Source organism: Benincasa hispida, chromosome 8, assembly GCF_027475165.1.
Source record: "Benincasa hispida cultivar pf3 chromosome 8, pf3_genome.v1.1, whole genome shotgun sequence".
NCBI classification, from domain to species: Eukaryota; Viridiplantae; Streptophyta; class Magnoliopsida; order Cucurbitales; family Cucurbitaceae; genus Benincasa; species Benincasa hispida.
In genome coordinates this window covers 54416015-54431170 of record NC_143485.1, presented here as the reverse complement: position 1 = coordinate 54431170, position 15156 = coordinate 54416015, and the positions used below count along the sequence as shown (strand labels likewise).

The following is a 15156-nucleotide window of genomic DNA, read 5'->3' as shown; positions in this document are numbered from 1 at the left end:
TTGGTGGGCTTTGTTTATTTATCTTGGAAAAGACAATTCCTAGGTATCTTTTACCCTACACAAATGAAGGAATTGCATACCCATTGAGAAGTGTGGGTTTTCATTTCTTCTTCCCCTTCCTACCACAATTTTCCTTCCTTCCAGGCGTGAAAACTCATCTATCTGCTTTGAGTGCCGCCCAATTCCTAGTTACTCAGCGATTGTGTAGCAGAGCTAAGCGATCGTATAACATTTGGTAGGCAATCGTATAGCATTTGGTAGACAATCATATAGCATTGGATAGGCGATCATATAGCATTTTGTTACTCAACGATCGTGTAGCCAAGCTCAGCGATCGTATAGCATTTGGTAGACGATTGTATAGCATTTTGTAGGCAATCGTATAGCATTGGGTAGGTGATCGTATAACATTTTGTTACCCAGCGTTCGTGTAGCTAAGCGATCGTTTAGCCGAGCTCAGTGATCGTGTAGCATTTGGTAGGCGATCGTATAACATTTTGTTACTCAGTGATCGTGTAGTATTTTGTAAACGATTGTTTGGACTTGTTAAGCGATTGTCTAGTCTCTAGGCTGGTTCGGTTCGAACCGAATGGTTTTCCTACGAACCTGAGAACCAAACCGACCTATTCAGGTTTATTTAAAAAAACCCAAACCAAACCTTTTTTTTTTAACCAACCCAAACCAGTTGGGTTGGGTTGGGTTGCTCGGTTTTTTCGGGCCTTCGATTTTTTTGAATACCCCTAATTCCCATGCATCACCAAACACATTTCCTACACAACCAAACATAGTTATCTTTGATTCTCAGTAATTGTATTCCTAGATATATACTTCACATTCATCCTTAATTCATGGGCATTGAGAAAACCATAATCCAAATGGCCCCAAAAGTATTTGTGAATGGATCATCTATACAAAAATTTCACGTTTATGTATCTAATTTTTTTTTTTTTTTTTAATTTTAAAATGTTACATTTTTAGTTTAATTTTAAATGTAATTTTAATTTAGTTTTTAAATTTTAAAATGTTACAATTTCAATTATGAGGTTTGGATTTTATTTTAATTTGGTCTTTTGGTTTCAAGATTCACACTTTCAACCTTGGATTTTCATTAAATACCCGCTTCTGTCTTTATGTCTATTAATTAATTTAAAATAATTATGAAATGAAATTTTAGAATCAATGTTAATAGTGATGAAAAATAGAAATATAATTAATTATAATTATTATACTTCTTTTTAATTAATTAATAAAAAGTAAAAGTAAAATCTGAAAGTAGGTATATAGTGAAAAGTTGAGGTTGAAAGTGTAAATTTTGAAATATAGAGTTCAATTTGAAACAATACTCAAACTTTACGAGTAAAATTATAATATATTGAAACTTAGAGATTAAATTAAAATCAAAATAAAAACTTAAGAACTAAAAGTGTAACATTTTAAAACATAGAACCAAATGGAAACTAGGCCTAAGCCTAGGAACCAAAAAGATATATTTTTTTTTTCTTATTAAAATATCATTTTAATCTCACAACGCACATATTATCAATTATTACTACTACTACCACCACCACTAATACTACTAGTAATAATAATAAGCCGTGTACTTCCAAAAAAAATTTAAATTAAGTCCGTAATGCTTTATTGTTTATTTTTTAAAAATTATTTTATTATCTTCTTTCCACTATAAATTGAAAATATATTTATGTAATGTATAGTACAGAGACTAAAAGTAGATATTTGAAAGCTTAAATAAATGGACCAAAATGATATTTTTAATTTTTTTAATGGTAAATTTTAAAAATCATCTCTAAAAAAAATTGTCTCATTTTTCATTTTCTTCTACTTTAAAAAAAATTAGTGTACATCTTATAAATAAATCTTTAAATTCGATTGGGTGAAATAATAATAAATAGATTTAATTTTTTAAAATACATAATGTGAATATTTTTTTTTCAAAATTAATAAATACTAGCTTGTTTGGTTTTATGACTGCTTGACAAAATACTTTTAAATGAAATAAAAAATGTTCATCATTTTCCAAAATTTGATGGGCAACATTAACTATGATAACTACCCAAATTTTAAAATTAATTGGGGGTAGGGGTAATTTCTAGAGAATGATATCACTTTGGCAATTAACAATTTTGAAGGAGGGCTAAATTAATCCAGAAACTTTGTCATTTGACCTATGATTATGAAAAGGGACATAAAAGAAAATTATTAGATGAGACGAACACAATGTCATTGAAAATTTTTCATTGTTGGATGAATGAGAGAAGTATTTCAAATTTATATCAACTGATTTTGAAGGAGCATACAATATTTTAATCTACGTCTAACAATTATTACAAGCCAAGTGTCATGGTCATGCTTGTCCAGGGCCTGTTGCCCATGGCCGCATGCCCGATCCAACCCCCTTCTAGTATACTTTCATATATTGTATTGTATTAGCTTAGTTAGCTTGCTTTCTTTACATTTTCATCGTAAGTGACCACTCGCCCTTTTGCATATGTAAGGGTGCCTGTTGGCTTTTTGTTCAGAATGCACTATATGGGGATAAGACTAACCATCACTTCCTCATACTCGGAGTAGTACTCTATAAAGCTGTTGTTGTTGCTTATTGCTTTCTAGTCTACTACAATCTTTCTTTCTTTATTCACACTCACAAAAACTTCTTACAAAAACCTTTTCTCTAAACCCGTTTTTTAAAACCGTTTCCCCTAAAACGGGGGTGGAGATTGCCAGAGGTACTCGGTGTGCCACTGGCAGTCCGTATTCAAGTTGGCTGACTTGTTCGTGAGCAAGAACAAGTGCCGCACAATCGCTAAGAGAAGCTTCCGAAAGAGCGATTGTGACAGTTGGTATCAGAGCCAAGTCGGCTCACAGAGAGAAGATCGGTGATCATGTCGGCGACGAAAAACCTAAACAAGTCCCATGTGGATAGGTTGGTAGAGATAGAAGAGCAAATGCTTTACCTGAGAGAGGTCCCGGATAGTGTTCGTTTCCTAGAGACTCGGCTACAAGAAGTTGCTGAGAAAGCCGATGGAATTGATGCGGTAGTGGGCCGCCTAGACAGATTACCCGTCAGAGAATTGATGATGAGGGTAGAGACCCTCGAGACTAAAACAGCACAGTCCGGTAACTTTGAACGTGGCGATAGCTCATCGGGCTCTGTTGCCCACATAGAGGAGTGCATCGAAGAGCTGGACGGCTCCCAAAAAGTAATACTTCAGATGGTAACCGATTTGTCTAAAGACTTTCGATCGGCCCTTGACGTCGTCAGAGCTGAGATAGCAGATGTGAGTGCTAGGGTGAATCTCACCATCCGAGCGGTAGGGAACCAAACCCCATCTGGGGGAGCAATGGCAGTAAGCCGAATAAAAATCCCAGAGCCGAAGCCCTTCTGTGGGGTGTGAGAAGCAAAAGCCCTGGAAAATTTTATCTTCGACCTTGAGCAATACTTCAAGGCGGCGAACACAGTGACTGAAGAGTCGAAAGTCACACTAGCAACGATGCATTTGGCTGAAGATGCAAAATTGTGGTGGAGATCACGATTTACAGACATACAGGAAGGACGATGCACTATTGATACTTGGGACAGATTGAAACAAGAACTTTGCTCGCAGTTCTTCCCTGAAAATGTCGAGATCTTGGCTCGACGAAAACTCCGAGAGCTCAAGCAAACTGGTAACATCAGGGACTACGTAAAACAGTTTGCAGGACTCATGTTGGACATACGAGATATGTTTGAAAAAGACAAGGTCTTTTGCTTTGTTGAAGGGCTGAAACCGTGGGCGAAATCAAAACTATATGAACAGAGAGTACAAGATCTCCCCTCTGCCTATGCGGCAGCTGAACAGCTATACGACCTTAGCACTGACTCGCAAGATGTGAGGAAGCAATCAACTTCCTCAAATGGGGGAAACAGAAACAGCCGTTCCAGTCCTCCCAGACCTGGGGGAGGAGACAAGAACACAGGGGGGGACCGTAAATCATCCCAACTGAGATTAGGAAACAACTGGCAGGGGCCGCCGCAACAGCATAACAATTACAATCGCCCCCTGTCTTGTTTCATATGTAGAGGGCCACACAGGGCGGGCGAATGTCCAAATCGAACCGCGTTCAATGCTTTTCAAGACACATTAGCCTCTACCTCCGAAGACAAGGCTGAACTGGAGGAGACGGTAATCGAGCCAGCTGCAGAAATTGAGAATCACAGGATGGGGGCATTGAAATTCTTATCTGCACTCCAGAAGAAAATGGGAAAGGCGATGGAGCCACTAGAGAAAGGACTCATGTATGTGGATGCTTGGGTCAACCAGAGATCAGCCAAGAACACTATGGTCGTCTCCAGGGCCACCCATAACTTCATGCTGAAACGGAAGCCCGCCGCCTGAACTTGACCTGGGAAAGAGATGCAGGGAAGATGAAAGCTGTGAATTCTGCAGCCCTGCCGATTACGGGGATAGCAAAGAGAACTCCGGTGAAGTTAGGAGACTGGAAGGGCCTCGTTGACTTCGTGATTGTCAAGATGGATGATTTCGACGTGGTATTGGGGATGGAGTTCCTACTTGAACATAAAGTCATACCAATGCCCCTCGCCAAATGTCTAGTCATTACCGGATCTACACCCACCGTAGTTCAAACTAGTATCAAGCAGCAAAATGGGGTGAGAATGATCTCAGCCCTCTAATTGAAGAGAGGCCTGGCCCACGACGAACCCACGTTCATGGCCATCCCGATAGAATCAGTTGAATCCACTGAAGAGGAGATCCCCCAAGACGTTCTATTTGTCTTGGAAGAGTATCGGGATGTCATGCCTACAAGCTTGCCCAAGTCCTTACCCCCACGAAGGGGGATTGACCATGAGATTGAGTTGTTACCAGGGGCAAAGCCGCCTGCCAAGAATGCATATCGGATGGCCCCGCCAGAATTGGCCAAACTCCGAAAAAAGTTAGACGAATTGTTAGATGTAGGATTTATCAGACCGGCGAAGGCCGCTTACGGAGCCCCAGTACTGTTCCAGAAGAAGAAGGATGGGAGCCTCCGGTTATGCATCGACTATCGGGCCTTGAACAAGCTCACAGTCCGCAACAAATATCCCCTTCCTATCATTGCTGACTTATTTGATCGGCTTCATGGCGCTAAGTATTTTTCGAAGTTGGACCTACGGTCGGGATATTATCAAGTCCGAATTGCTGAAGGAGACGAACCTAAGACGACCTGTGTCACGAGATATGAAGCCTTCGAATTCCTCATGATGCCCTTTGGCCTCACCAATGCTCCAGCAACTTTCTATACCTTAATGAACCAAGTGTTTCACGAATACCTCGACAAATTCGTCGTAGTGTATCTCGATGACATTGTGGTCTATAGTGCCTCGCTAGAGAACCATCGACATCACCTCCAACTAGTCTTCGAAAAGCTGGGGAAAAATCAGTTGTATGTAAAGAAAGAGAAGTGCTCCTTTGCCCAAGAGCGCATAAATTTCCTCGGCCACGTGATTGAATGTGGTCGAATTGGTATGGAAGAGGGCAAGGTGGCCGCGATCAGAGACTGGAGGGTACCATCATCCGCGACCGAACTACGATCCTTCCTCGGGCTAGCCAACTACTATAGGTGGTTCGTAGAAGGATTCTCGAGAAGAACAGGGCCATTAACCGAACTGTTGAAGAAAGATAGCCAATGGAGCTGGACTCCTGAATGTCAAGCCGCCTTTGAGGGCTTGAAGAAAGTGATGATTGAAGGGCCGGTCCTCGGAATTGCCGACGTGACCAAACCATTTGAAGTAGAGACTGATGCTTCTGACTTCACGTTGGGCGGTGTCCTCCTCCAAGACGAACACCCCATTGCGTATGAGAGTAGGAAACTAAATGATGCCGAACGGAGGTATGCCGCCTCCGAGAAAGAGATGTTAGCAGTAGTTCACTGCTTGAGGGCTTGGAGACAGTATCTCTTAGGGGCCAAGTTCGTGGTCAGGACCGACAACAACTCCATCTGCCACTTCTTCAACCAACCGAAGTTGTCGTCGAAATAGGCACGGTGGCAGGAGTGTCTAGCGGAGTTCGACTTCCAACTTGAACATAGACCGGGGAAAAGTAACCAAGTGGCCGATGCTCTTAGCCAAAAGAGCGAACATGCGGCCCTGTGCATGTTCGCCCGCCTACAAGCAAGTACGTTGAGTGCAACAGTACGAAAAACTGTCAAAACTCACTTGACAAACGACACAGCGGCGCAGGCCATCATAAAGTTGGCCAAAGAGGGGAAGACACGCCAGTTTTGGGTGGAAGACGATTTACTATACACCAAGGGCAATCGCCTCTACATCCCTAGATCCAAGGAGTTACGAAGGTCGCTGATGAAGGAGTGTCACGACATACCGTGGGCAGGACATAATGGTTGGCAGAGGACTTATGCTATTCTGAAACAAGGCTACTATTGGCCAAGCCTTCGAGACGATGTCATGCAATTTACCAAGACTTGCCTTGTCTGCCAACAAGACAAGGTCGAAAGGGCGAAATTAGCGGGTCTGCTGGAACCCCTACCTGTGCCCTCTAGACCATGGGAGAGCGTGTCTCTCGACTTCATCACCCATTTGCCCAAGGTGGGAGAGTTCGAATCGATTTTTGTTATCATCGATCGGTTCTCAAAATATGTCACTTTCATCCCGACGCCGAAAATGTGCACAGCCGTAAAGACTGCCCAGCTGTTCTTCAAACACATCGTGAAATTATGGGGCGTCCCCGCGAGCATTGTTAGTGATCGGGACGGAAGATTCACTGGGACATTCTGGACAGAATTGTTCAAAATATTGGGGTCAACACTGAATATCTCCTCTAGCTATCATCCCCAAACTGACGGCCAGACGGAACGCTTCAATAGTATGCTCGAGGAATATCTGCGTCACTTTAACGACACTAGGTAGAAGAACTGGGTCCAATTGTTAGATGTGGCTCAGTTCAGCTTCAATAGCCAACAGAGTTTCGCGACCGGAAAAACGCCCTTCGAAGTGGTGTGCGGTAGACAGCCACTCATGCCATACTTGGTGGACCACCCTTATGCAGGCAAAAGTCCTCAGGCACATAACTTCACTAAAGACTGGAGCAAAACCTCTGAGATAGCTCGCGCATACCTAGAAAGAGCATCAAGAAGGATGAAGAAATGGGCTGATAAGAAGCGGAGGGCCCTCAAGTTTCAAGCCGGGGACAAGGTCCTGATCAAGCTACGACCGGAACAGTTTCGTTTCCGAGGCCAGAAAGACCAACAGCTAGTAAGGAAATATGAAGGTCCAGTGGAGGTAATTGAGAAGGTCGGGAGAACCTCATATAAGGTTCAGTTACCCTCATGGATGAAGATTCATCCTGTCATCCATGTGAGTATCCTGAAGCCCTATCATCCCGATCTCGAGGATGAACAACGAAACATGCTAAGGCGCCCACCGGTCACGATGAAGAATTCCGCTGAGAAAGAAGTTGCATAAATCCTGAATAAACGTACGCCCCGTGTTGGAAGACCCAGACGAGAACTGACAGAGTTCTTAGTGAAATGGAAAGATCTCCCCGACGAAGAGGTCAATTGGGAGCGGGCCGAAGATTTGAAGAATGCAGCTCCAACCATCGCAGATTTTGAACAAGGTCAGTTGACGGGGACGTCAACCAATTAAGTGGGGGACAATGTCACGGTCATGCTTGTCCAGGGCCTGTTGCCCATGGCCGCATGCCCGATCCAACCCCCTTCTAACATACTTTCATATCTTGTATTGTATTAGCTTAGTTAGCTTGCTTTCTTTACATTTTCATTGTAAGTGACCACTTGCCCTTTTGCATATGTAAGGGTGCCTGTTGGCTTTTTGTTCAAAATGCACTATATGGGGATAAGACTAACCATCACTTCCTCATACCCGGAGTAGTACTCTATAAAGTTGTTGTTGTTGCTTATTGCTTTCTGGTCTACTACAATCTTTCTTTCTTTATTCACACTCACAAAAACTTCTTACGAAAACCTTTTCTCCAAACCCGTTTTCTAAAACCGTTTTCCCTAAAACGAGGGTGGAGGTTGCGAAACGCACTCGGTGTGCCACCGACAGTCCGTGTTCGAGTTGGCTGACTTGTTCGTGAGCAGGAACAAGTGTCGCACAATCGCTAAGAGAAACTTCCGAAAGAGCGATTGTGACACCAAGCATACTTTGGCACCTAATTGAAAAAGAAAATAGACAGAAAGGGATTTAGTTTAGCCCTTCCAAAAAGAACCAAATTGCATTTCACTCTGATTGGGAAAGGACCAAGATCTAATGCTTCGAGGAACACCACTCATAGACTATATATTGTTTAATTCCATACATATAACATTAAATTTGATTACATCCACAAAATACCAATAGACAGACAGACTGAAAAGTTTGAGTTTAACCATATTCATCCAATGATCCAACAGAAAACAGGAGTTTCATTTTGTGCGGCCTTGATTGAATTGAAGCTTGTCCGGATTGTATATGATGTGGTGCTTGTTCAGGGAAGGTGCAGATGTGAGAGGGTACATTGCCTGGTCTTTGCTGGATAACTTTGAATGGCTGAATGAATATATATATATACAAACTGAAAGATTTGGGCTTTACCCTGTAGATTATGCGACTCTGAATATACCTCCAAAGCTTTGAACCTCCTAGTACAAAATTTTCATTTTCCAAACTTTGATGGGTCACATGCCACTGCAGTTGCGTCAAGGAAAGTGTTCCAAGTAAGCAGCACCCTGAATTATATGAGAATTACTAATGTCATTGCCTGTACACGACTGATTTGATAATTGAATGCTGTTAGTTTCATTCCTTAACTTTATATTAAGCTGGTCATAGATGGTTAAGATATATTTGTAAATAAAAACCTTGATTTTAGAGCAATACAAAATACTTAAGGAGTGTTTTGATTGACTTTTTAAATATTTAAAACGTGTTTTTAAGTGGAAAAAATAGTTTTAGGTACTTAGAAAGTCAATCCATGCAGACGCTTGGCATTTTTCTCAACTATTTTCTGTGTGGGTGGTCGAAATAACCTTGCAGATTGTTGGCTAATGCAAAATTATGGCTTGGAGTCAATATCGAGCTATAACTGTTCCAGCTTCCACCAAGGAGTCCCAGCATTGTAAATGTGCTTCCCCGAATCCCATGAAATCTCATAAGCCTGCAGTCCAATAGCAACAGCCGGTTCTTTTCCGTGCTGAGCAATCCACTCTGCCACTGCAGTTTCTTTATCTTCTTCGCTTGTATACTCTTTCTTACATTTTCCAAATGGATTCAACCCAGGATTAGCCATCTCTGCAACTGCTGCAGGCATGTAGATGGAATCACCAACCAACGGTGCTCCACAATCAGCCAGTTGTGCTCGAATCTGCATCATCAGAAAATATCGTATTTATTTTAAGAACGATGAATGCAAGAATTTCTGAAGATGGTTTCAAAATAACAAAGACAAATGCAGAAACAGAAAGACTATGCTAAGAACCTGATGCGTCCGACCAGTCAAGAGGTTGATTTTACATTCAAATGCTTTCTTTTTGGAGGGCCACCCACAATCTTCAATATAGTATTTTGCTTCAATATCAGCATCTGGCCATGAAACCTCTCTGCACTCCAACACCTCAAGCTGACAAAAGTTCCATCCATCAATAAAATCTGCAAGTAGAAGATGTTTAAAGTGACCAAAGGACGTAAACTGCCTATCACACCTTAGTATGGGTACATTTGTGGTCAGGGTTGAAGGTTGAGGTTGACACCCTCGTAGGTGTCAGGTTGGGAGGGAGTTGAAATGTTAATGATTAGGACCACCATTTGCATGTTAATTTGCTGGAAGAATAGTTAAGACTGATTTTCTAAGTTCTTGAGTTTGTGGCTGCATAACAATAATCAAACAGTATACATATGTTCTCCAATATGAAAAATTGTAACAAATAGTTCAAAGCAATATCCGATGATTATTGGAATGCTTGATTGTGAAACTTGCCTTCTGAAACGAGTCTAGGAGCCAAATTAACTGGCCGCATATAGTGTGTTATTATTCCCATTGGTATGGGAGCAGCAGCAAGAGCAAGATAAAGCTTCATAACCTTTTTCTCCTATAAACAAAAATTTGTAAAGCATTACTATCAAATTAAGAAATAAAGAGCATCAACACAAACAACTTTATTAAAATTTCAAATATGTATAATGGATACTCTACCAAGACCATTAAAAATAAATAACTTGTCAGCTTGTGCAGCTTGTTCAGCTTCTTTATCATGAATATATCACTAAATAAATCCATTTTAACTTCCTCTTGGTGCAAAGTGCTTAAAAATGAGAGTCTCAAACTCTCAAATGCAATGTTTGTGAAACTTGTTTCCACATTCGTTCCAGTTTTCACTTTCGTTCCATTGATACACCTCTTTATCATAGAGATACGACTTCATATTAAGAGAGAGAACAATGAAGCATTTTAATATTTTACCACTATTATATGCATGAAGAAGATTTAAGAGGGAATATTTAACTACTTCATATTGAAATTTCAAGGTACATGATAAGACTGGAAAATTGAGTGAATAAACAGAGATTTAAGGATGGTAAAAGAATAATAATAAGAAATAAATAAATAGATAACTAATGTTACAATATTTTGAATAGTGCTATTGCTTAGTGACAACCCCAATGGTCAAACTCAAGAAATAAGACCATGAAACTTACTCTGATTTTACGATGGAAGATGGAGCAATATTCTTTTGTCCTAGCTAAAATGACGCTGCATAAATGCGTAAATGAATGAAACAAGTATTTTGAAGAGAGGCATTATATTAGATATGAGAATATATGTAAGAAACACCATTACCAGCCCTCAGTGCAGTTGTCAATCTGATGGGTAGTCCACAAGGGAGATGTTAATCCTAAAGCACGAGTTGCAAACGTTACACAAGTCTCTTCGATGTTGTTAGTAGTGCCTCCAACCTGACAGAATATTGATCATAGTTAACAGCTTAAAATTGAATGTCCGCTAGATGGTATTGATGCAAATAAATTGTGTCATTCTCTACAAGTGTTATGGTTTACATCATCAGTTTTTTTAACTTAGGGCCTCAGAGGTGCCATGTTATTGTAACATCTGTAAATTTATCCATATCACCAAAATGCATACACCATACATGATCAAATTTTGCATAATGTTACGGGAAGAAACAATGCAACTACCAACAGTCACCACAAATGGAAGGCAATGCAAATAATTCCTCAAGCCAGAGATTAATGGTTCAACCACAGACCGATGTACCAGCAGGTTTGTCCAAAACCACATAGGAATCTGTCACAGCGATAATTCTTGATTTCCAATCAATTTCATAGCACCTGAATGATTGTTAATTTCAACTAGCATCATTTCATTATGAACATTATTTTGCTTTTGAAAAGAAAAACAGGTAGTTTATTTCACCTTGGAAAGCGTTTGGGATGCACATAAACACGCAAGTACATTCCAACTTCCACAAACTCGTCAATATGAGTTATCCTGAAAGTATTCTGAGCTTCTCTCAAAGTTTTCCCTTTGATAGATATTCGCCCTTTCAAAAATGATGGTTCAGTAAATTTTTTGAATAGTCTAAATTCCTCGGGGGTTGCAGTTGGCGGCGGCTGTGGGCATACTAGAGCATAATATACTGCACCAAAATGAATGAGATCTGCAACATACCTTCAACCAATGAAACTAAATTCATTGCTTAATCTAAATTAGACTTAAGATTATGTTGCATAGTCAATTATTATGAGCAACCAAAAAGATAGCACTCACAAAGGAGGAAGATCCAATGATTTAGAGATGTATTCCAGAACAGGTCCCCTTTCCAAAACGACAAGATGTTCAACTCGTGGTGGTCTATTGAATGAGGGACATGGAAGCAAACGATGATATTGAGGATACCTGAAATTAATTTCACTCTGAGCATGCTAAATTCTAAAGGAATCATAAAAAGGGAATCAATACCAGGGATTCGGAGGATGAAAAAATCCAATAACAAATCATGATTATTGCAAGTGTATTAAGCATCTAACAGAGTAATCAGCAAAGGTGCCAGGAAACCCATTTTTTCTTCCTTTATCTGACAGTAGAAGGCAAAATTGAAGTTTGGGGCTCTTAACAAGTACGCCAGTTTTGGCGACAACTACAAGTTTTTTAGTGCCAACCGGTGAAGATGGGTTCAATGCTCATGATTGATAGTCCATATATAATGCATATAGTTCTTCAAAGAGATAATTGATTAAAAAACCCCATCTTAGATCCCAAAATGGTTTTTGCCCCATTTTTCCAAACTTAATAATTTTCCCCTCTTCCTTACATCATCATGAGCCAAAGTTACAAAACTATCCCTAGTTTTCTTTTTTCCTTTTCCTCTTCTTCTTCTCAATTTTCCTTCTTCCATTTGTGTTGGTCATTCTCCATTTGTCGCCAACCATTGGAACGTTGCAGAAGTGTCGTCATTGGCCACCAGAACATTAGATGCAATGGAGCGAGATAGCAAAAGAGCGAAGAGTGAGAGTGCAAAAGAGCAAGAAAGAGAGAAAATCAAAAGAAATAGGAAGTTGAGAGAGCGAGAGTGCGAGAGAGCGAGAGAGCGAGAGTGTGAGAACGCAAGACTGTGAGAGTTCAAGAGTGCAAAAGAGTGTGAGAAAGTGAGAGTTCGAAAGTGCAAGAAAGAGAGGAAATCGAGAGAAAGAGGAAGTCCAGACAGCAAAGGCCAATCCATGTACATGAGGTTCTATTTTGATAATTCCTTCCCAATGTGACGTTAGGGTCAAAAAAACCTCCAATTCAAAAGGTAGGAATAATCATTTTCTTCCGCAACTTTGGGTCATCCATCCGACGGACCCTTGAGCCATCGGCCATAGGTGTTTTTTCCTCTTTCCTTTTCTTTCTTAACCTTCCATTTTGCTTTTATTCTGCAACTTTTATCATAAGACAAACAATACACAATGAAAAACAAGATTCTAATTCAAACCAAGGAGTGACATAAAGTAGAAATGCGGGAATGACCAACGATGAAATCTCCCACAACCATGGAAATATTCAAACAACTTAAATAGGTAAATAATTCGTAATCTCACATTTTTACAATTAAAATAGAAAAATTTCATAAAATGACTCGAAACCCAAAAAATTTTCTACCAATGACATCTTCCTAAAAACTTTTCTACCACTCACCTTTTGTCCATACGAAATTTCAAAATTACCCCCAATTTTTAAAAAGTCTTCAAACCATTTGGTGAACGTGTGTCTCTACGAATACTTTACTACGATAGAGTCTCCCTCCATTTCGTTCATTTCCTTATCGTTGAAAGAATACTAAGCAAGCGTTTAGAGAATATTAAGCGAGCATTTAGATATTACTAAACGATCAGATAGAGATTATTAAGCGATCCTATAGAGAATACCGAGTGATCATTTAGCTAACTGTTACGCGATCGTTTAAAACAAAACTAAGCAACAGTATCCCTATTCAAACTAGCAATCAATCTAGTAAACAAGAAGGTATGAAAAAAAAATTAGCAGTACCCATTTTCTGCAGAATTAGTTGCAGTTTGTGTAGAGGTAACGTCTGCTGTTGAGGATTCACAAGGGAACGCGTTGCTCTTCAACCTAAAAGAACGCCGAGCAGCAAAGCAATTGCCGCAAATGGCAGCACTGAGATTAGCACGAGTTCTCGCCAATTTTCGCAGCAGGGTAAGTGATGTACAGAGGCCACGGCAACCATGGGCGGCCACCAGAGAGATATTCATGGAAGCTAGCATCCTTGGGAGGCTTGGGAGACGGGATGAGTTGGTGCTGGTGAGACCAAAACGATGCTTGCTTTCCTTCTCGCCCCGAGAGGATAATTTTTGGGGGACAATTTCGCCAACGTAATGTGAGCTGAGGAGTAATTGAGGAAATTTTCCCGTAAGAAAAAAATAAAAAAAATAATATGAGTGGGAGAGTTTTTTTTCTTTTAATAGATTAAATATAGAAAAATGGGTCAAACTATTTACCATTTATAGCAAATTTTCATATTAGTGGTGAAATACCAACAATATCCACGTTGAAGAAGAATCAAACCCACACTAAAGAATCAGACCAACAATACCAACCCATTAATCGACGATTATTTCGGCCCAATACCCACGTCGATTCAAAAATACCCAAGCCCATTCTTCTACATGTGTGCAATTCAACTTCACCAATCGTACAACTTCACAGTTGAATCAACTTCTTTGTCTTTGACTGATTCTTCTTCTTCTTCTTCCGTGGTCGTCCATCAAAATGATTTCCTTCGGTCGTCTGATGTAGTTATCGACTCTGTATACCATATTTTCATTACAATTGATTACTGTGAAGTCGTTGTAGGTGAGTAGCAGTGACTTCCTCCATACCATCAATAGTCGACGTCGCCTCTATTGACGTCCTTCAGCTATTAGGATTCCTAGTGAACTACTCCTGGTTAATTCGTCTAGGTGTTTCTCTTTGCTTATAATTTCTCTTAAAATCTCGTGCAAACAAATTGGCACGTCTGGTGGGATATCTCTACCTCTCATCCGTCTCTTGTCATCCAAATCAACAAATGACATTAAAAAAAAGTGCATCTAAGGCAACTGCTGCAAGCAGCTCCTATATGGGAGCTGGCACCCATAGTCAATCAATAGGAATCCTGCATGAGCAAGAACAAGGCTCTGTCATCACGGAGAAAGTATGGGAACGGCGGATGGAATTTCCTAAAGGTGGGATCATCATTAGAGAAAATCCCTTGTTTGACAGCTCTACTCCTACTTCTGATCCAGAAAGAATTGCACTTAGATGTAGTGTCTGTCATGATGACTGACATATCGATTGAGTCAGTCATAGCAGAGATGGAAAGGAAGATAAATCTCCTAATGAAAATTGTTAAGGAGCAAATCATGAAATAGTTGCTTTAAAAGGTCAAATGCAAGCTCGAGAAACAACTAATGAGTCAACCTCCAACTACCAAAGACAATGACAAAGAAAAGTTTGTCTTGCAGGAAAATCAACTGCAACAATCCACTTTTGTCGCCTCTTTGTCAGTTCAACAATCGCAGGATATGATCACAAACTTCATAAGGGCTAAGTATAGAGGATCATCACAATCTTCTTTTATGTACTC

The 15156-nt window shown here is 40.2% G+C and overlaps 1 protein-coding gene and 1 pseudogene across 5 annotated transcripts; one reads left to right on the top strand and one right to left on the bottom strand.

Annotated features, from left to right (window-relative positions):
- Positions 1–2058: 2058 nt before the first annotated feature.
- Positions 2059–8653, top strand: LOC150034678 (uncharacterized; annotated as a pseudogene).
- On the bottom strand, positions 8292–13928 carry LOC120083024 (RNA pseudouridine synthase 6, chloroplastic-like). Of its 5 annotated transcripts, none has more exons than XM_039038507.2 (10): positions 13560–13928; positions 11802–11930; positions 11448–11702; positions 11281–11362; positions 10854–10969; positions 10712–10766; positions 9993–10104; positions 9495–9664; positions 9046–9380; positions 8292–8745 (listed from the first exon to the last, which is right to left on the bottom strand). In XM_039038507.2, the coding sequence occupies exons 1-9, from the start codon at positions 13793–13795 to the stop codon at positions 9096–9098; spliced, it is 1440 nt and encodes a 479-aa protein (XP_038894435.2). In that variant the 5' UTR covers positions 13796–13928; the 3' UTR covers positions 8292–8745; positions 9046–9095. The 5 variants fall into 5 exon arrangements, with proteins under 5 accessions (XP_038894435.2, XP_038894439.2, XP_090172792.1 ...); XM_039038511.2 differs by having other exon boundaries at positions 11448–11691; positions 13560–13908; XM_090316666.1 differs by having other exon boundaries at positions 11448–11670; positions 13560–13897.
- Positions 13929–15156: the final 1228 nt, after the last annotated feature.

What these genes read in the sequence shown, in the direction of transcription:
- LOC120083024 (XM_039038507.2), bottom strand. Translation starts at nt 13,795, where the DNA reads ATGCTAGCTTCCATGAATATCTCTCTGGTGGCCGCCCATGGTTGCCGT. An exon ending in ACAAACCTGCTGGTACATCG is followed by an intron (nt 10,970 to 11,280) that starts GTCTGTGGTTGA and finishes ATATTCTGTCAG; the next exon opens with GTTGGAGGCACTACTAACAA. An exon ending in TCCTAGACTCGTTTCAGAAG is followed by an intron (nt 9,665 to 9,992) that starts GCAAGTTTCACA and finishes TTCTACTTGCAG; the next exon opens with ATTTTATTGATGGATGGAAC.